Raw genomic sequence first — 19,332 nt, forward strand, 5'->3', positions numbered from 1 at the left:
ACGGCGAGAGAGAGAGCCATAGCCGAAGAGAGACCCACGGCGAGAGAGAGAGCCATAGCCGAAGAGTGACCCACGCTCGAGAGAGAGAGCCACAGCCGAATAGAGACCCACGCTCGAGAGAGAGAGCCACAACCGAAGAGAGACCCACGCTCGAGAGAGAAAGAGAGAGAGCCACAGCTGAAGAGAGACCCACGCTTGAGAGAGAAAGAGAGAAAACCGAAGGAGAGAGCAATCCCACGATCCGTTTTGTGAGGCGAGTGTGTGAGGAGAGTGTTACTTTTGAAGCTACAGTATTTTCTTTTATAGTTAGCACAAAACGAACCGTTTTGTGCTAACTGTGGTGCTAAGCGTGGTGCGTTTCTCATTTTCCTTACTAAATGGACATTCACAAAGTTGAGGCCAATTTCAAAACCCAACATGAAAATTTTCAAGCTTTCTTAAAATTTTTTTTATCATTAATGGGTCTTTTTACAATTTTATCCTCACCAACCAATTTATACGAAACGATATACTAACGCTAGGGGAGGCATTTGAAAATACGTTAATACAATCTATCAAATTGAGAATATACTAAACCTCAGGGGAGATTTTTGATAATTACCCTTAAATTTTATATTTAGTAAAGTGAAGGGGATGAGTCGATGAGATGTCATTTTCCTAAATAAAGATACAATAGTAAGACACGTACAACAGCAGCACACAGAGCTCGTGGGTTGGCTCGTTGGTAGGATAACAAGTTAAACTGGCGTGTACGTAATCACTACCGCTACAATTTTCTCGGTAACCAAACAATCCTTCTTCCTCCGCTCTCTCTCCATCACCCCCACCGCCACCGCCACCGCCGCTGTACCCATAACTATAAACAAATGGACCCACAAAACTCCTCCCTCGACGAATTCTCTCACTTCCCTCCTCTTCACCTCCAATTCTTCGAACCGTCACCAAACCCTAGCCCCACCGCAGTCCCATCCCCACACCCGCCAGGCCCACCACCGACGCCGCCCTCTAACCCAAACTACCACCACTTCCTCTCCGTCCCCGTCCCCCGAAAACGACGCCGCGGCAGATCGCAACCTCATCGAAACCCCAACACGACCTCGTCTTCGTTCTTTTTCGTTCCTGTCCCCAACACCACCACGACCACGACCACCCCACTACCAAGCAAATTGGAAAATAATCCTATCCCTAGCCCTAGCCTGAACCCCCACTCTAATTCTAATTCTTTACCCAATAAAACGCCGGATGTTGGCGAGGAGATTATTGTCATTAACAAAGAGTCAACCTCCGAGGCGCTAACTGCGCTAACCTCTGGATTTCCAGCTGACTCGTTGACTGATGAAGAGATCAACTTCGGTGTCTGCCGCGTAGTCGGCGGCATCGAGCAAGTTAATTACATTCTCATTCGCAACCACATTATATCTAAATGGCGTGAAAATGTTTCTCGTTGGGTGAGTAAAGAAATGTTTACTGAATCAGTCCCTAAACATTGCCACAGTTTATTAGATTCTGCATATAATTATTTGGTTTCGAATGGTTACATTAATTTTGGGGTTGCACCAGAAATCAAGGAGAAGATTCCGGTGGAACCCAGTAGTAATAAGTTGAGAGTTTTGGTTATTGGTGCCGGGCTGGCAGGTCTGGCTGCAGCTCGACAGTTGATGAGGTTAGGATTTAGGGTTACAGTTTTAGAGGGTAGGAAGCGAGCAGGTGGACGAGTTTATACAAAGAAGATGGAGGGAGGGGCAGGGAATAGAATCAGTGCTTCTGCAGATTTGGGAGGGAGTGTGCTGACGGGGACATTGGGAAATCCGTTAGGGATCTTGGCTAAGCAGTTAGGTTCCTTGCTTCACAAGGTAAGAGATAAGTGTCCACTTTATAGATTGGATGGGAATTCTGTGGATCCGGAGATAGATATGAAGGTTGAGGCAGATTTTAACCGTCTTTTGGATAAAGCTAGTAGGTTGAGGCAGTTGATGGGGGAGGTTGCAATGGATGTGTCTCTTGGTTCTGCATTAGAGACCTTTTGGAGGGTTTATTGGGACAGTGGAAATGCAGAAGCAATGAATTTGTTCAATTGGCATTTGGCAAATTTGGAATATGCAAATGCAAGCTTGTTGTCTAAGCTTTCTTTAGCTTTTTGGGACCAGGATGATCCGTATGATATGGGCGGTGATCATTGTTTTTTGCCGGGAGGGAATGGGAGGTTAGTTCAGGCATTGGTTGAGAATGTTCCAATTTTGTATGAGAAGACTGTGCATACTATTAGGTATGGTAGTGATGGGGTTCAGGTGCTTGCTGGGAGTCAGGTATTTGAGGGTGATATGGTACTGTGTACAGTTCCACTTGGGGTTTTGAAAAGCGGTTCAATTAAATTTATTCCAGAGTTGCCTCAGAGGAAGCTTGATGCAATTAAGAGGTTGGGATATGGGTTGTTGAATAAAGTTGCAATGCTTTTTCCTTATGTTTTTTGGGAAACAGATCTTGATACATTTGGGCATCTGACTGATGATTCGAGCAGTAGAGGGGAGTTCTTTCTATTTTACAGCTATGCAACAGTTGCTGGTGGTCCTCTCTTGATTGCTTTAGTTGCAGGAGAGGCTGCACATAAGTTTGAGAGCATGCCTCCGACAGATGCAGTTACTAAAGTTCTTCAAATTCTTAAAGGTAAGTTATCCACTTTTGTGTGCATGCTTTTAGTTTGTTAATCTGTCTGTCTTGGTGAATTTATACAAATTCTGGTTGCAAGTTCTTTAAATTGTCGGACATGTGCCTCATGTTTCAAGATGTATCCTTTTACCGATTGGTCAGATGGTTTTACAGGTTGTCAGTGATGATATGATTTTTTGCCGTAAATGTCATACAAAAAGATGTAATATGGGAGGCTCATTTTAAAAAGAAACATGCTAACTCGAATGAATACTTCTAAATTTTTTAGAATTTCTATTCTAATTCTGGTTGTTTTAGGTGATATATAAAATCAGGATGTAACTGGGTAGAGGATTGAATGGTTGAAAACATGTAACTTGGATTAACTGATTATTGATAATCATTATGACAATGTGGGCATAAATGCATGCAGGCATATATGAACCAAAAGGAATCAACGTCCCAGAGCCAATCCAAACTGTTTGTACCAGATGGGGTGGTGATCCTTTTAGCCTGGGTTCTTACTCTAATGTTGCAGTGGGAGCGTCTGGAGATGATTATGATATAATGGCAGAGAGTGTGGGGGATGGAAGACTTTTCTTTGCAGGAGAGGCCACTATTAGGCGATACCCTGCAACTATGCATGGTGCTTTTCTTAGTGGGCTGAGGGAAACTGCAAAGATGGCTCACTGTGCTAATGCACGAGCCTTGAGGATGAAGGTGAAGGTAGGCAAAATCCCATCAAAGAATGCCTATTCTTGTGCTTCTGCTCTCACTGATCTGTTCAGAGAACCTGATTTAGAATTTGGGAGCTTTTCTGTTATTTTTAGCTGGAAGAATCCTGACCCAAAGTCACCATCTATATTAAGGGTGACATTTAATGATCCTCGAAAGAAGAATCATGGAGACCAACCTCATTCAAATAAAAGACTTTTTGAGCAGCTTCAGTCACATTTTAATCAGCAACAACAGCTTCATGTTTACACGTTATTAACAAGGCAACAGGTGCTTGATCTGAGAGAGGTGAGAGGAGGAGATGAAATGAGGTTGAACTTCCTCTGTGAGAAGCTGGGGGTGAAGCTGATTGGGAGAAAAGGTTTGGGATCTACTGCTGATTCTGTCATCTCTTCCATAAAAGCCGAGAGGGGCATTCGCAAACAAACTTCAACATTTTCAGCATCGAAGTTAGGTGAGAGTCATGGGATCTTAACCTTTTTTTTTTTTTAACCCCCTCTGACCCTCCATACTACCTCCATGCAGTTTATAAACTTCTAATGAAACTTTGTGGAATTTTGAAAAGGTATTTCAAAGCTAAAAACAGGAACTTTGAAGCAGAAAATGATCAGGTATAAGCTGAAGTTTTGATGTCATTGTTTCTTGTATCATCCCAAATATCTGTTTTGATAATTGATATCTTTGTATTATTTTTGAAAATTTATCAGAAAGGCGAAAATAGTGCGTAATGTCAAAAAGTCAGTGCCATCTCCTAATAAGTTGACAGCTCCTCCTAATTTAAAAGTGTCAAGCGAATGTATGATCACAAATCAAGTGCCTCCTACATCATCTGGTTCAGGTATATACTTGGGGGCTTTAAGTTGCTCTTGTAGACCATAAATTTTGGTGCATTTGGATGTTTGCACAAATCACTGATCAAAAGCATAAATTGACTGAAATTAGCTTCTGTTGGCTGTAATGTGGTTACTATTTCATATGGTCATATGCAGGTGTGACTTTGTCAGCCATGAATTTTGATTTGACAGGATCAGTATTTGCTGGCAAAACCATGAAAAATTGAATTTAGATGATGTATGCTTCAAGTTTGCCCATATTTGTCTGTGAATATTGATTCCCTCCGAAATAACCACCTCGCTGTTTTCTAGTCTAAAGCTTATTGATTTTTATTTTGTTAGGGCAACATGCACGTGAGGTTCTAAAGCAATGAGCAGATTGGCCCATCCTGTTAAGAGATGTAATGTTGAAACACTATGGACCCTAGAACATTGACAGTTGAGAGTTCAATGCAAGTGGTAAGATGTCATTTAGTAACTCTTTTCTGTTTGGACTCTGCAAATTTGGTAGATTTGTGTCTTTTCATCCATAATTTGATAACTTTTACATCTGAAATTTTAAGCATAAAAAAGGCTCCTATTTAATCTCCTCTACATTTGCTAAAATCCAGACCATCTCTTGATGACCATTGGATTTATGCAACGTTTAAGAGTGTTGTCCAACGTGTGTTTTATTTGTTAAAATATAATAAAAACAAAAGTGGGCAACTGTTAGCAAACGGCAATGCCGTTGGCAAGGTTTTGTTCTGGGAGGCATTTAATGCTCCCAGCATACGGTAATTATTAACTTGATTTGCTACAGTTTTTTATTAACTAAATTTAATCAGTTGCTTTCCTGGCGTATTTTTTCTTTTTTTCTTTGCCAAGTCATTTTTCTAATGGTAATATTACATGTGAATAAAATATTGTGATATATATACATTTGAAATAAACATTGTTACAACAAAAGCAAAAATCTTGTACATTATAATACAAATATTCCCGAGCAATTCTATTCAAAGAATGTACAAGTGTTCCTAACTTTGACTAGGCTTTTGTTGTTTACAGTTCCGGTTGGATCTCTGGCAGAAGGCCCGATGGTTGGACTCTATACTGATGAGATATCCTACGAAATACCAGTCTAGAACCAACATTCCTCAGGTGCCTGGTTTTATTGGAGATGATGATCTAGCTGACTAGCAATATGCTTTTGGGCTATGCAGTTGCCTAGAAGGCATGAAATTGGTAGCTTGGTGTCATAAGGGACAGATGTCAAAGTTTGAAGGTTTTTCTGAAAGCGGAGGAGAACAGGAGTGGAACCTCAGGTCTTTCTGAGGTTCTTGTATTCCTATTTATTGGGACAAGCTGACTGATAGGATCTGTGTAGGGGGGAAGGATTGCTGGCGCTGGACATTGGTGCTCCCTCCTAAACCTGTTACCCATAAATATGCAACCTGTTTGACCTGGAAAAACTGCTCTAAATTACCAAACTTTCAGTTGGTGCTGTCTGAAGGCACACTAGTGTCATGTTCTCACAAGATTAGCCAAGTTAATTGTGGAGAGAGCTTCAACTCTGCCATTGAACCACCGGCCTTGGATGTGATTTCATAGGCGGCTTGTTAAGAACACCAATATATCTATGTTGCGAGTCTTTCTGTATATATGTATGAGCTTTACAAAATTTCATGTAAATAAATTTTAATTGATTTAAATGAAATGGCCAGAAATTAGCTGTTTAGCAAATAGTGATGCAAACTTTCTTTTTTCAGATGGTACCTTTCTTGGACATCTGCCGGCTTTGCACTCCCTCATCTGGATTCCGAACAATGCCCAGTTAGTGTTGAGTAGTTGTAGTTTTTAGTTAACGATTGCTGTGATTTGTGAAATGACATTGCAAGCCTGCGGAATATTAGCGGGCAAAGTTTTGGAAAGAGTTGAAAAATGAAGGCGAAATTTATGCATGAATTGATAATTGAATAAAACTCAAGAAGCACACATCCGAGAAAAGATATCGAAGTCAAAAGAAGCCAATGTTGGCTGTTAAAGAATGTAATCTCTAATTGGCTGCATGGCTTTGGAGTTTAGCACGTTTGCTAATATCTCATCATTTTCAAATAGTAAGAGCTGAATGTAACCTCTAATTGGCTGCATGGGTTTGGGTTTTAGCACTTGCTAATACCTCATCATTTTCAAATGGTAAGAGCTGAATGCAGGGAGCATCAGAGGAAAGAAAAACACGCACATAACATTCCTATTTCACAGATGGTTTTGCTTCAGAACCCATAATCTGATAATCAAATTTGATTATGTTGTAGCAAAGCACGTATTCCCAGTGCCTATTTCAGATAGCTTTATCCTGTACGTGAACAACGGATCTCGTGTATCAAGGTAGTCATCAGTTTCCGATGAGTCCTGTGATTGGGGTGTCAAGAGATCAAAGAACCAACAAGAAATAGAGAGGTTAAGTGCACCGTCGACATAACCAATTAAATGAATATCTAGTGGCACAACAAATCAGCAGTATACAACCATTATCCAAGGATGTTTTTCAGCAAACGGTATATACAGGATGAAGACCTCATGTATCACTTGCACTCTTGACATTTTCTGGGTTACCATTAGTCCCTTCCAACCATTCTTCAAGTTTGGCTTCTTTATCTGCCCTAAAATCATCATAAATTTCTGAGAACATTGATAAATTATTATGAGATAAACTGACAACGGCAACTTCCTTTTCTTTTCCTTCTTTTTCTTCTTCTTCTGCTTCTTTTTCTACACGGAGCTCATCTGCAACCTGACTTGACACAGGCAGTTCACCAACTTCCATATCTTGCCGAGAAGAACTAGTACTAGCAGATGCAACTGATAGTGGCGGAGTAGGATTTGGTAGTAGCTTCTCCCCCGGGGCCAAGGTGATATCTATGGAATCAGGTTGAGGCCACTTGAAATTGATGGCTTTTTGTCTAGCTGATTTCAATACATTTGAAAAATAACTACTATTCTGTTCATCACCCTTTGGATCATGAACTGAACCGCGGCCCCAAACAACTGGTCCCCAGGAGCTAGTTCTTCCCATCTGAAAACTGAAAGTTGGCTTCTGGATTAATCCTCTCTTTGGTTGTTTTGTTGACATTACTGATAGAGATTTCCTAATGTCTCTTATCATATCATCAGCTATGGAAAAACCACATTCTTTCATTGACCTCACCATGCAGACAGAATCCTCCAAATCTTCAGTGTGCAAACCTGTTTCACGAGACTTCTCCACCACATTGCTTTTGAGATTAACAAGGTTTGGTACGGCATTTTGAGTGTGTTGCTGTATATAGAAAAGCCCTACAGAAGGTTCATTTGCCACATATTTTATCATCTCTGCTAAGCTTTCAGTTATTTCCACAAAACCATCTACAGTGGAGAACCCATGCATCTTGCTGAAGGCGAATGGCAGTTCATCACTAATGTGTTGAAAAAACAAAGGCAGATGCATTTCAGACAAAAAAAAAAAAAAAAGAGATAGTGAACTGGTACATAAGAAAGGAGATTTCTACAGTGTAGATATTGCTTAGAATGTTTTGTGAATAATCACTAATTAATTAGAGAATCACTATTAACCAGTATATAAACTATACAACCATGAAAATGTGATCTTGTCCACACACAGGTAGAGAATATCACTTTTCAATATTGTATTTTAATATTGGGTCACTTGCATGTGGCAACAAGTAAAAACAAGGCCCTCAAAACAGGCTTATACTGTTAAAAGAAAAAAAAAATTATAAAAGGAAATAAAATATCCCTCTAAAATAAGAAAGAATATCACAACCTAAGATATTAGGAAAGTAAAATCCTTCTCTTAGACGACAAAAGCCTAAAATATCTAAATAAGGGTAATATCTTATTCTGCATAAGGTTGCTCCCATTTTGAAGAGCACCTATCAGATCATTCATTTCTAGGCTTTGGGTGGCTCTATATTACTGCAATGCAGCAATAAACCTCCTCACCACAAGTTGAAGCAAATAAATACTACCTGATAAGTTAAATTCATATCACATTCAATCTTGTTTAAACATTATAAATTTCTCCATTCATAAGGATTACTGAACATCGTTGTCTGTGGGGGGGAAAGACTCTGCCAACCATTGATATTACAGGTTTAACACTAAAGCATCGGGATTCACTTGGCAATGATCTAAGTTTTCCCTTAATTTGGTGTGGGAATTTCAGAGGTCTTAATGGACTTCTGAACTACAACTTACAAATAATGCAAAAATTTAAGACGAGGGCAAATACTCAATTTGTCACACCATTAGCTTTTATAGCTGATGACAGTTTCTAGTTGGGGTGATACTTGAAAGTCTTTGGAGAAACAAAAGTAGAGACTTGTTTGGTTTCCAGGTATCATTCTTCAGAAACAAAATAAACATCTTCCACTCATTTTCATATAAGCACTAATTTTGGTAAAACAAATCTTATTTTCAAGATGCAATACAGAAAGCAGCTCCGGGATTGGAAACTGGAATAAAAAAATAAAAAAAAGAGCTTTGGAAACAACAATGAACATATCTCAATTTCATTGATCCACACATCTGAGCTACACTCCATAAAATAAAGTTTTCCAGACTCACATTAAAAGAAAATTAAGCCACAAGCAAAACAAACACAAATTAAACAGCCAGCCACTGTTCTTGATAGTTTCAATAACAAGGTCATAAATTGCAATAACCTTCAGCTAATTCCCAATAACAGAACCTTCTTCATTAGCAATCTATTAACTTTCTATGCATTTTCGGGGTCCTCGTATCTAAAGATCAGACGTGTTCTTCAATACCCACATAAGAAAATCACAAAACAACCAAAACCCATCTCTCAGAACATCATTTCCTATCAATTCACTAGAGCTTCAGAGACATCAATTCAATTCAACAAAAGTATAAGACAAAGCATAAAAGAAGAAAGAGATTCACTCACAGAAATCCCGAGGAGCATAATACGTGAAGAAGAATCTCGAGGTTCCTGATCTTCTGGGGTTTGTCTTCTTTGAAGATTTTATCTTATTTTTTATCTTGAAGATGAAACAGACAGATTCAGGCAGCTTGCAGTTCAGCTTCTTCTTCGTGTCAGTTACCACTGTCTCGCTTTCTCTTACCTCTGAACGTGCTTTTGATTACAAGTCATCATCATAGGCGCGAAACAGCAGAAAGAGACAAAAACTTGTCACCTGTCTTTTTCAATTTTAATGGACATTTTCGACACTCCCTTGCGCCCATTTTTTAAGCTTTTATTTGTTTGTTGGATGCGAGTTGCAGATCCCACCAAAAGGTCAATAATAACATGACGAAGATGAAGAATTTCAATTCAATCCATTAATAAATTTAAGAAAATCGATGTCAACTAGGTTGTCAAATGGACGGGATGAGATGATGTTTATTAATTACAGTTATGTCCCATATTATATAAGTGAGATGAAAAAATATTTTATTTTTATCTTTTTGGACGAAAATATGTTCTGATCTCGTCCCAAACGAGATGAGATCTTGTGGGATCTCATCCCAATTAAAAAAATTATTATTTTTAGTCGGTAATGAAATGAAATGGGATGAAATTTATCAATCTCACTCTCGTTCTGTATATACAAATGGAATAAAAAAAATATCTAACTCCTGTCCTTTAATTTTTTTATGGGACAAAAATTTTGTCCCAATCCCATCCCAAATAAGATGGGATCTTGCAGGATCCCATTTTATCGGAAAAAATTACCATCCCTAATGTCAACATCTTATTGTTTGAAAAATAGTTATATAACTTCTTTATTTTTGATACAAATTTAAAAAGAAAAAAAGTGGAGAGAATATATTAGAATTTTGTAGTGGTTGGATGAATATAAGACAAAAAAAAAGTAATGCGTCTTGTCTTTGGGACAAGTTTGATTGTCTTGTCTGCGTGACAAGTTTTTAGTGGAGACTCAGTTTCGTTTTGTCTTTTCTTTCTTCTACATAATGGCTGCTAATGATGCCTCATTGGAGCATGCTGTTAATCGAGGGTGTGCTAATATATCACTCGAAGAGGAGGAGGAAGGTGGATTAATTGTGGTCGGGGATGAGGAGATTGACGATGGCAAGGAGAGAATTGATTCCCGTTTCTGTTTGGTAGGTCGTTTCCTCACGGATAAAGTGATAAATTTTGCGGCTATGAAACACACCATGGCCTCACTGTGGCGTCCTGGTAAGGGGGTTTGTATTCGAGATTTATCCCTTACTCTTTTTCTATTTCAATTCTTTCATGAAATTAATGTTAAAAGGGTGTTGGAATCAGGCCCTTGGACATTTGATCAACACATTTTACTTGTTAAACGACTGGAAGAGAATGAGCAACCGTAAAATATTTCTCTCTTTTTCACCTCATTTTGGATTCAAGTGTACAACTTACCAGTTGGTTTCATGTCGGAGAAAATCTTGAAGGATATTGGAAACTACATTGGTGTCTTTGTGGAGTCGGATGAGAATAATTTGATGGGCATTTGGAAAAATTACATGCGAATTCGGGTGACTATAGATGTGCGGAAACCTCTGAAATGAAGAATAAAGCTGAAGAAAGCAGGTGGTGATTGGCTTTGGATTGATTTTAAATACGAGCAACTGAATATTTTTTGCTTCATTTGTGGATTATTGGGGCATACTGAAAAACAATGCCCAAAGCTGTATGAGTTCCCGCATGGTGGTCTAGATAAACCTTATGGGCATTGGTTGAAAGCACCGAATAAGAGATCTACACTGAATTCTGGCAATCGATGGCTGCGATCAGTGCCGCCAACACAGTTTGAGAAGGAAAATGGAAAGTCCATGAATCAAGCAGTTGCCATGCAAGTTGATTCGGGTAATAACAATAAATCCGGAGTTGCCGTGCCAAGTAGTTTGATTATTGGCAAACACGCGGGGAGTATGGTACCATTTTAGGAAGTTGGTGAGAAAGTTACAAAAGGAAATAATTCCAAAGGAAAGTCAACAGAAGAGCCAGCTCATTTTAGTGGGGAAAAGGAAAATGGGGAAGAATTAGAGTTTGGGCTTGTTGTTAGCGAGGCCAAAAGAAGGAGATCACAAGATAAGATTCCACACAATGGGGGCTTTGACGGGGAAGGCACATCTCAGTCTGGGGATTTTCAATTGGGCTCAAAAAATGGACCAGCGGTGGGACATGTAATTCAGGCCCATCGAGGTCAATGAGTACCTTAAGCTGGAACTGTCGTGGATTGGGCCAACCACGGACAATTCAGATGCTAGCAGAATTGGTCATGAGTAAAAAACCTTCATTTATTTTTCTTATTGAAACTTTGTGTAGTAGAAGCAAATTAGAGAGTATTAAAAAGCAATTAAATTATGATGGGCTTTTTGTTGTTGAAAGAATGGGTCGGAGTGGTGGTCTTGCACTCTTATGAAAGGCTCCTAGTAGTGTTACTCTGTTAAAATATGCGAATAATTTCATTGATGCTGAGGTGGAAGTGCCGAAGCTGGGAGTGTGGAGGTTGACTGGTTTTTATGGGTTTTCGGAGTCTAGCCGGCGCCGAGAATCGTGGGATTTGCTCCGTTTATTGGCTGGGTCGTCTGAACTTCCGTGGGTTTGCATAGGTGACTTTAATGACTTACTAGCGGCTACTGAGAAGCGAGGCCGAATTGCTCACCCAAATTAGAAGCTGATGGGGTTTCAAAGTGCAATTGCTGATTGTCAGCTGATTGACCTTGGTGTTACTGGCTATCAATTTACCTGGGAAAGGGCTCGAGGAACTGATAAGTGAGTTGAAGAAAGGCTTGACAGAGCCTTTGTGTCTGAGTCATGGCTACACCGATTCAATGAGGCAAAGGTATAGAGCCTAGAATCTACTTGCTCGGATCATCTTCCTATTCTTTTGGAGCTTAAACCGACAGGGCCAATTTCGAGAAATAAAAGATTTCGTTTTGAAAATGTGTGGTTGCGGGAGGTTAATTGCTGTGAGGTTGTTCGGAATAATTGGCTTTCTCCTACTGGTAGTTCAATTCAACAAAAAATTTTATCTTATGGGTCAGCTTTGATAGAGTGGGGTGGGTATCTAGCTCGGGATTTTCGTAAACGGAAGCTGGAGTATCGAAAGCAAATGGCTCTGTTACGGGGTCGTCGAGATTGTGAGGGTATAACTGAGTTGACGAAGGTAAGAAGCCGTTATAATGAATTGTTACATAGTTATAAAGTGTTTTGGAAGCAGCGAGCAAAGTCACTTTGGTTAAAAGAGGGAGATAAGAACACTCGCTACTTTCATGCCTCGGCTTCAACGCGGAAACGGAAAAATTCGTTTGGGAACCTTCAAAACAATCAGGGAGATTGGTGTACCAATTCAGATGAGGTTGATGAGGTGATCATTGATTATTTCCAAAAATTATTTCAATCTAATGGTTGCAATAGTGCCGAGGTCATTCACTGTGTGGAGTCAAAAATTACAGACGAGCAGAATTCCATGCTCCTAACCCCTTTCTCTGCCACGAAAGTTAAGGAAGCACTCTTTGATATGCATCCCGACAAATCTCCTGGACCAGACGGCATGAATCCAGCCTTTTACCAAAGATTCTGGCACATTGTTGGTGAGGACGTAATTTCGGCTTGTTTACAATTTGTGAAAGACTGTTCCTTTCCAGCAGGTTTAAACTACACTTCAATTGTGTTGATTCCAAAGAAACAAAAGCTTGAAATTTTATCCGACATGCGGCCAATCGCTCTGTGTAATGTACTTTATAAAATTCTATCCAAAATGTTGGCTAACCGTATGAAATTAGTACTTGATTTGGTTATCTCAGATTCTCAAAGCGCCTTTGTCCCGGGTAGAGCCATTACCGACAACATAATAATCTCGGCTCAAATCATGCATTTCTTAAAGCGGAAAAGCCAAGGAAAGCAAGGAGTAGCGGCTCTGAAAATAGATATGTCCAAGGCATACGACAAGGTTGAATGGGGCTTCCTGCAAGCAATGATGCTTAAGCTGGGGTTTGATCCTAAATGGGTAGATCTGGTTATGCTTTGCGTGTCAATAGTCCGCTATAGTGTGCTCCGAGAGGGTAAAGAAGTTGGGCTAATAATCCCTTGTAGAGGACTTCGCCAAGGAGATCTATTATCCCCGTATCTGTTTATTATATGTGCGGAGGGGTTAAGTTCTTTGTTTCGAAGACAGGAACGAAGTGGTTTACTGCATAGGGTTAAAGTTGCAAGAGGTGCTCCCATGATATCTCATTTATTTTTTGCCGACGATAGTTTCTTTTTCTTTAAGGCAATACATAATGAAGTTGCGTTGGTTAAGCAAGTGTTGACAGTGTATGGTGAAGCCTCTGGCCAAGTGGTTAATTTCAGCAAGTCATCGATCTCATTTAGTGCTAATGTAAGTGAGGCCAACGTTCGACAGCTGTGTGAGCTTCTAGAGGTTAATGCCACCACTAACCATGGAGCTTATCTTGGTCTTCCATCTTACATTGGCAGGAAGAAAAAAGAGGTGTTCCATTATATTAGGGATAGGGTATGGAAGAGACTTCAAGGATGGAGTGCGAAGATGATCTCTCGGGCTAGAAAAGAAATTTTATTGAAGACGATAGCTCTTGTAATGCCTAATTACGCTATGAGTGTGTATCTTTTGCCAAAAGATTTATGTAGAGAGTTGGAAGGGATGATGAACTCATATTGGTGGCGCAACAATCACAGTAGAGGCAAGGGGATTAATTGGATGAAGTCGAAATATTTGTGCAATCCAAAGGGGCATGGTGGTCTCAGATTTAAGCAGTTACACTCTTTTAATATTGCGATACTAGGGAAACAAGTATGGAACATTTTAACCCGCCCCAAGTCTCTTATGGCTAAAGTGCTTAAAGCTCGCTACTTTCCTCGAACTTCTGTACTTCAAGCTTCTTTGGGATACAACTCGAGCTTTGTGTGGAGGTCTATGTTAGCTGCCAAGGATGTGGTAGTGCAAGGGAGTAGATTGCATGTTGGAAGTGGACACAATATTTCTATCGGAAATGACCCATGGCTTCCCGATATTACTGATGGTTTTATTTCAACAGAGTTTAATGATGAGCTTGTTGTAGCACCTGTTAGCTGTTTAATGGTACCCAACCAACGGATCTGGGATTTTGATGTTGTGTCGGACCTATTTAATGCACGGGATAAGGAGTTAATCTTACAAATCCCTCTCAACTCCAGAAGAGATAATGATGCATGGTACTGGCAGGCCAATCCTCGCGGATGCTATACGGTACGCAACTGTTACAAGTTATTAAATTCTATTACCTCTGATTCATTTGCTGGTGTGTGGAGGAAACTGTGGAGATTGAATGTTCCTAGTAAAATTAAGAATTTTATTTGGAGGGCTGCAAAAAATGTGTTGCCTACTGCAGTTAACTTACTCTCTAGAAGGGTGGATATTATTTCCACATGTGCTGTGTGTAATGCCAATGAGGAGACAATCATGCATGCGTTAATAGAGAGCAGTTTTGCCAGGACTTGTTGGTTCTCTTCTCCTGTGGGTTTTGTTGGCTCCTGCACCTCTTTCTTGATTTGGCTGGAGCATATTTTTGCACGTTGCAGTACAGATGATTGTAATATAGCTATGATGATTTGTTGGCGCATTTGGATCCATCGAAATGATAAGATATGGAACCAGAAAATTGGCTTTGTTTAGCAAGTGCTTAACTCAGCTGGGCAGTTGCTTTATCAATGGCAGGCAGCTAAGAAACAATTGTACTTTGTTGATGCTGGGGTGCATCAGTTGGCTCATGGGGCTGTGAGCTGGGAAAAGCCTGAATTTGGCTGGGTTAAGTGCAATGTAGACGCTGCAGTTTTTGCACCTCAGGGGAGGATCGGACTTGGCTGTGTCATTTGCAACTCAGATGGTGCTTTTTTAGCTGCAAGATGTGTTGGCAGGCATGGAGCATTTAGTGCAAGGGAGGCTGAAGCGCTTGGTATCCGGGAGGCTCTTAGCTGGCTGAAGGAGTACAAGCTTCCATGTGTTATTGTTGAGATGGACTGCCTTCAAGTTTTTCAAGCTTTAACAGAGGGTTTCTCTGGCCCTAATGTTTTTGGTCTAATCATTGAGGACTGCCGGGAGTTAGCTCTAGTTATAGGAGAAGTGAAATTCTCTTATGTCCATAGATCTGCGAATTTTGCTGCTCACTCTGTTGCGAGGGCAGGAAATTTTATGACAGATTCTCGAGTGTGGAATTGTGTTCCACCTCCATGGCTACTAAACAGTTTGTAATTTGTTTTGCTTAATGAAATTTCTTTCAAAAAATAACTTCTTTATTTTTAAAAAACAATCATAAAGACCTTTTTTTTTGTTAAAAATAGTCACATTGCATGTGGAACTATTAAAAAAAAGGTGTCATTTTTATTTAAATTTATTTAATGTCTCTAAAAAATAAATTTAAAAAATAAATTAATTTTAACATTTTAACCGTTATCACAAAGAATTGAAAAAGTCCTTTTAAACATAAATCCATGATTTTGAATATCTATTTAAATACATGTTTAAGAGAAAAAGGCAAGTGCATTATCTTGATTTGCCATGATCAATCTTTTTCTATAGAGCTCTTTTTTTAGTCTTCTCTTGTTCAGATTCAATATAAACCACAGCTTCAACACAAGCTTGAAACACATTGCAGACACCAAGGTAAAGCATGAATGAAAAAAGAGAGAGATGAGAATGAAACTGAACAAAGTAGGGGGTATAGAAGAGCTTAACAACAAATGATCGGTCATGGGAAATCAAGGTAATGGACTTAGCCTGTTTCTCTTAAACATGTGTTTGAATGGATAAGCAAAGATAAAAGACTTGTGTTTATAGATTTTTCAGTCATTGGTATCAGTGCACTTTGTTGACAACCTTCCCGTGTCCAAATAAGGATGTAGATAGAGTTGAATTGCTGACAATGTCGTATGTGTTCAATTGTGTATAGCTTGATATATGTTCAATGTTGTGATATAAAATTATGTAGTTTGATTAAGCTTGCCAAAAGAACATGTATTGAGGAAGCTTGTTATACTGAATTGAGATTTGCCGGATTAGTTTCTCTCCTCGTCTTCTTCAGCTTCTCTTTTGGCTTCCTTTTCGTTCTTGCTTTGTAAACTTCTTGGCTTCTTCGAACTATTTGCTGCCTTGGCTTCTTTAGCTTCTTTGCTGCTTGGCTTCTTTCTTACTTTGTCCCTTTAATTTTTTTATTTTTTGTTTTGCTTTCATTTGCGTTTCTTTTTGCTCTGCTTTTCTCTGTCCTCACCTCTTATTTTTGTCATAACCTTTCCCTTTTATAGATAATTCTAAGTTTATCTTTTTACATGTGTCAATACTTCGCAAAATTACGCCAGTGCTTAGAGAATTTTAATCTTCTAAGTCATTCATCTTATCATCCAAAATTATATGTTATGTATTTAAAACTATTAAGTAATAATCTCAATTTAAGTTGGTCATATTTTAGTCATTAATACTCAAATATATATACGTTCTGATATTTCTTTTTGCAGCGGGAATACTTGGGAAATACTTGGCAATTTTTGGTGTGCCTCAGTAGAAAAATCTCTAGTATTAATTTAGAAATACAACATTGCATAGAGGTTTGGCGTGTTAATTTCTCCGAAATGTTCACCATGAATGTAATAAATATACAAACTGGGGATCTCTATGTAAATAGCTTAATTTTAAATTAGGGCTGCTGACTCTTATTTAACCCTTCGGACACGCCTACCATGTAGGGCATAAAATCCCTGTATGGTGCAAGGGCCAAACTTGAGCCGTTGGATTCAGCTTGTTTGAATCCAACGGTTGTGGTTTTAATTTTAAAAAAAATGAGAAAAAATGAACAAAAACAGGAAAAAAATAAGGCAACCGGTTGAATCAAAAGCATTTTCTCCTCCCTTCCTCTCTTTCTCCCTCCCTTTCTCCCTCTCTTTCTCCTTTCTCCCCCCCGAACATTGAGCAGATCTTTGTCGTTCCCCACACTGTCACGGTCTCATTCTTGGTCACTCTCTCACCTCGGTTCACACTCCCGCTCCCACTCAGGCTCCCATTCTCGTCGTTGCTGTTGTTGTTGGTCTTGGCTTTTCTTCCAATTCACACTCACGCCCAAACTTGCTCTCACTTTTGCTCTAGCTCCCGGCTCCGACTTTCACTCTTCTTATCAAGGTTACTCAACTTTAAACTTAGCCTTGTATTTGTTAAAGTGATTTAGATATGTAATTTGTTATATTTTGGGAAAACGATTTGTTAATCATATAGTGTGGAAATATAATGCTTACATAATATTTGACAAAATACCACAAAGAACTATAGAACTATTTGTCATCTTTTAAGATAATAGGTTTTTTTTTTTTGTTGACAAAATGCTGTAGCCGTGTTTTCAAATTTTTTTTATAATAATTCAACGATGAAAAAAATTAGACTTGGCCATTCGAGTGTGGTAGCTTTGTGTGATAGTTTGGTGTATGCATTCGTTTGATGCAAGATGTATTTCAGTTAATGCCCATCGCACGTGTGAGGTGTGTTTTGGTGCGATAGGCACCATCGCACCTAACACGTGTGCGAGAGGCAGTAATTGTTGTTTATTAACTGCTTTCTTGTAGATTTTACAAGAAGATATAGAATCTGTTGATGGTAAGAGGAAAAAATCGAAAGAAAAATCATTATGGCAGGAAAGGCAAGCAGTGAAAAAAAAGCATGGATATACTATTTGTAAGTATAATTTATATGCATTTATGTACCCATTATGTTAAAAGGTTCAATTTTTTTAATTAATGTAACTTAAAATATTGATCACAGTAAGGCAGAAGCAAAACGACTAAGACTATTAGGGGTAGAAAAGGTGGTAAAACGGTATGTAGCAAAAAACAAATGACCTGCTGGATATTCAATTTTCTCTTGCCTAAAATGATATGCCACTGATCGTATATATATTATCATTGTTGTAGGTTAGAGCTGATATTGCACAAACTTGGAAGAAACTAACCCCCAAGGAGAGGCATCAATGGATGGTTAGTAATATGAATGAGATATCTAGCTCAAATAGTGGTACGAGTAAAAATATTAAGGAATCTGATGAGGAGAAGACTGATGGTGGCAACTGTAACGCCATAAATTTCCATAATATTAAATTATGGAAATTGGGCTTTCATTGAGAATTATGGGTGGCCTATAACCCTTATTAAGAAAGTTTTGAAAAAAAATGGTTATTTTTCCTTATTAAATAGGGTTTCTTAAGATTCCCTATAAATGCATACTTTTTCCCTTCCATAACCCTAAGTCTATGACGTTTATTCTTCTTCTCTGCTGCTCTTTACGCTCCTACCCAAATCCTAAGATTCAAACCTTTGTTTAGGAGAGAATCAAAGCGACAGGTAAGTTATTTTCCCTATTCTCAACAGATTTCTAATCACTCTATTTAGGGTTTATATTGGCACGATTCTAGATGGTTATAGATCATAATGCATGATTTAGAATGTATTTAGGCTTTGTTTAGGGTTTTGATTTATTATGAGTTTAGTTAATCAATCATTAACGTATTAAGCGCAGGATAATTCTGGACAGTATGAGAATCTCGAATTTAAACCTATATTTTCTGAACGATTTTTCTTATAAAATTTATATTTCTGGAAACTAGACATGTAGGGCTTCTTAAGTAAAAATTATGATTTGTGAGTAACCTCCTTCTTCACGTGCTCCGCATGTGTTAGATTTGGGGTGTTACAATTGTGGTATTAGAGAACTAGGTTTAGGATTCTATAGACTTTATTTAAGGTTAGATTTCTTAAACACAATCAATTAGATCAATGGTATTGTTTACCATAAGGTTATCAGAGAGAGTAGATCTTTAGGGTGGGGAGTAATCGTCTATAGCTAGAAATTTGATTTGGACCCTTTTGACCTTTTGGATGACTTATGACTACGTGATAACTACTTTCATAAAGGATTCCTAGTATCAACAACCTTTAATTTTGGTCAACAATTTTTCTCCATTTATTTATTACTTTCCGTGTTGGTGCAACCTTTATTTATTACCTACTTTCCGTCTAATTTTTTATTTATTTATTTTTATTCTCCGTGTTTTAGTCAAAAGATGTCACGTAGGGGAGGTGCTAGGCATGCCT

The 19,332-nt window shown here is 38.7% G+C and overlaps 2 protein-coding genes across 5 annotated transcripts; one reads left to right on the plus strand and one right to left on the minus strand.

The window, feature by feature from the left end:
- The first annotated feature begins 673 nt into the window (after nt 1–673).
- Nucleotides 674–6,048, plus strand: LOC18045641 (protein FLOWERING LOCUS D). Of its 4 annotated transcripts, XR_002905900.1 has the most exons (7): nt 674–2,664; nt 3,080–3,835; nt 3,947–3,992; nt 4,089–4,219; nt 4,557–4,673; nt 5,262–5,857; nt 5,963–6,048. XR_002905900.1 is itself a non-coding variant. In XM_024185308.1 (5 exons), exons 1-5 carry the CDS (start codon nt 867–869, stop codon nt 4,439–4,441), a joined length of 2,802 nt encoding a protein of 933 aa, XP_024041076.1. In that variant the 5' UTR covers nt 674–866; the 3' UTR covers nt 4,442–4,546. The 4 variants fall into 4 exon arrangements, 1 of the variants encoding a protein (XP_024041076.1); XR_002905901.1 differs by lacking the exon at nt 5,963–6,048 and having other exon boundaries at nt 5,245–5,930; XR_002905899.1 differs by lacking the exon at nt 5,963–6,048 and having other exon boundaries at nt 5,262–5,930.
- A 202-nt stretch (nt 6,049–6,250) lies between these two features.
- On the minus strand, nt 6,251–9,607 carry LOC18045642. The gene is made up of 2 exons (XM_006436439.2): nt 9,163–9,607; nt 6,251–7,648 (listed from the first exon to the last, which is right to left on the minus strand). Exon 2 carries the CDS (start codon nt 7,618–7,620, stop codon nt 6,772–6,774), a length of 849 nt encoding a protein of 282 aa, XP_006436502.1. The 5' UTR covers nt 7,621–7,648; nt 9,163–9,607; the 3' UTR covers nt 6,251–6,771.
- Nucleotides 9,608–19,332: the final 9,725 nt, after the last annotated feature.

The sequence above is a fragment of the Citrus clementina genome, unplaced genomic scaffold (assembly GCF_000493195.1).
Source record: "Citrus clementina cultivar Clemenules unplaced genomic scaffold, Citrus_clementina_v1.0 scaffold_4, whole genome shotgun sequence".
Classification (NCBI taxonomy): Eukaryota; Viridiplantae; Streptophyta; class Magnoliopsida; order Sapindales; family Rutaceae; genus Citrus; species Citrus x clementina.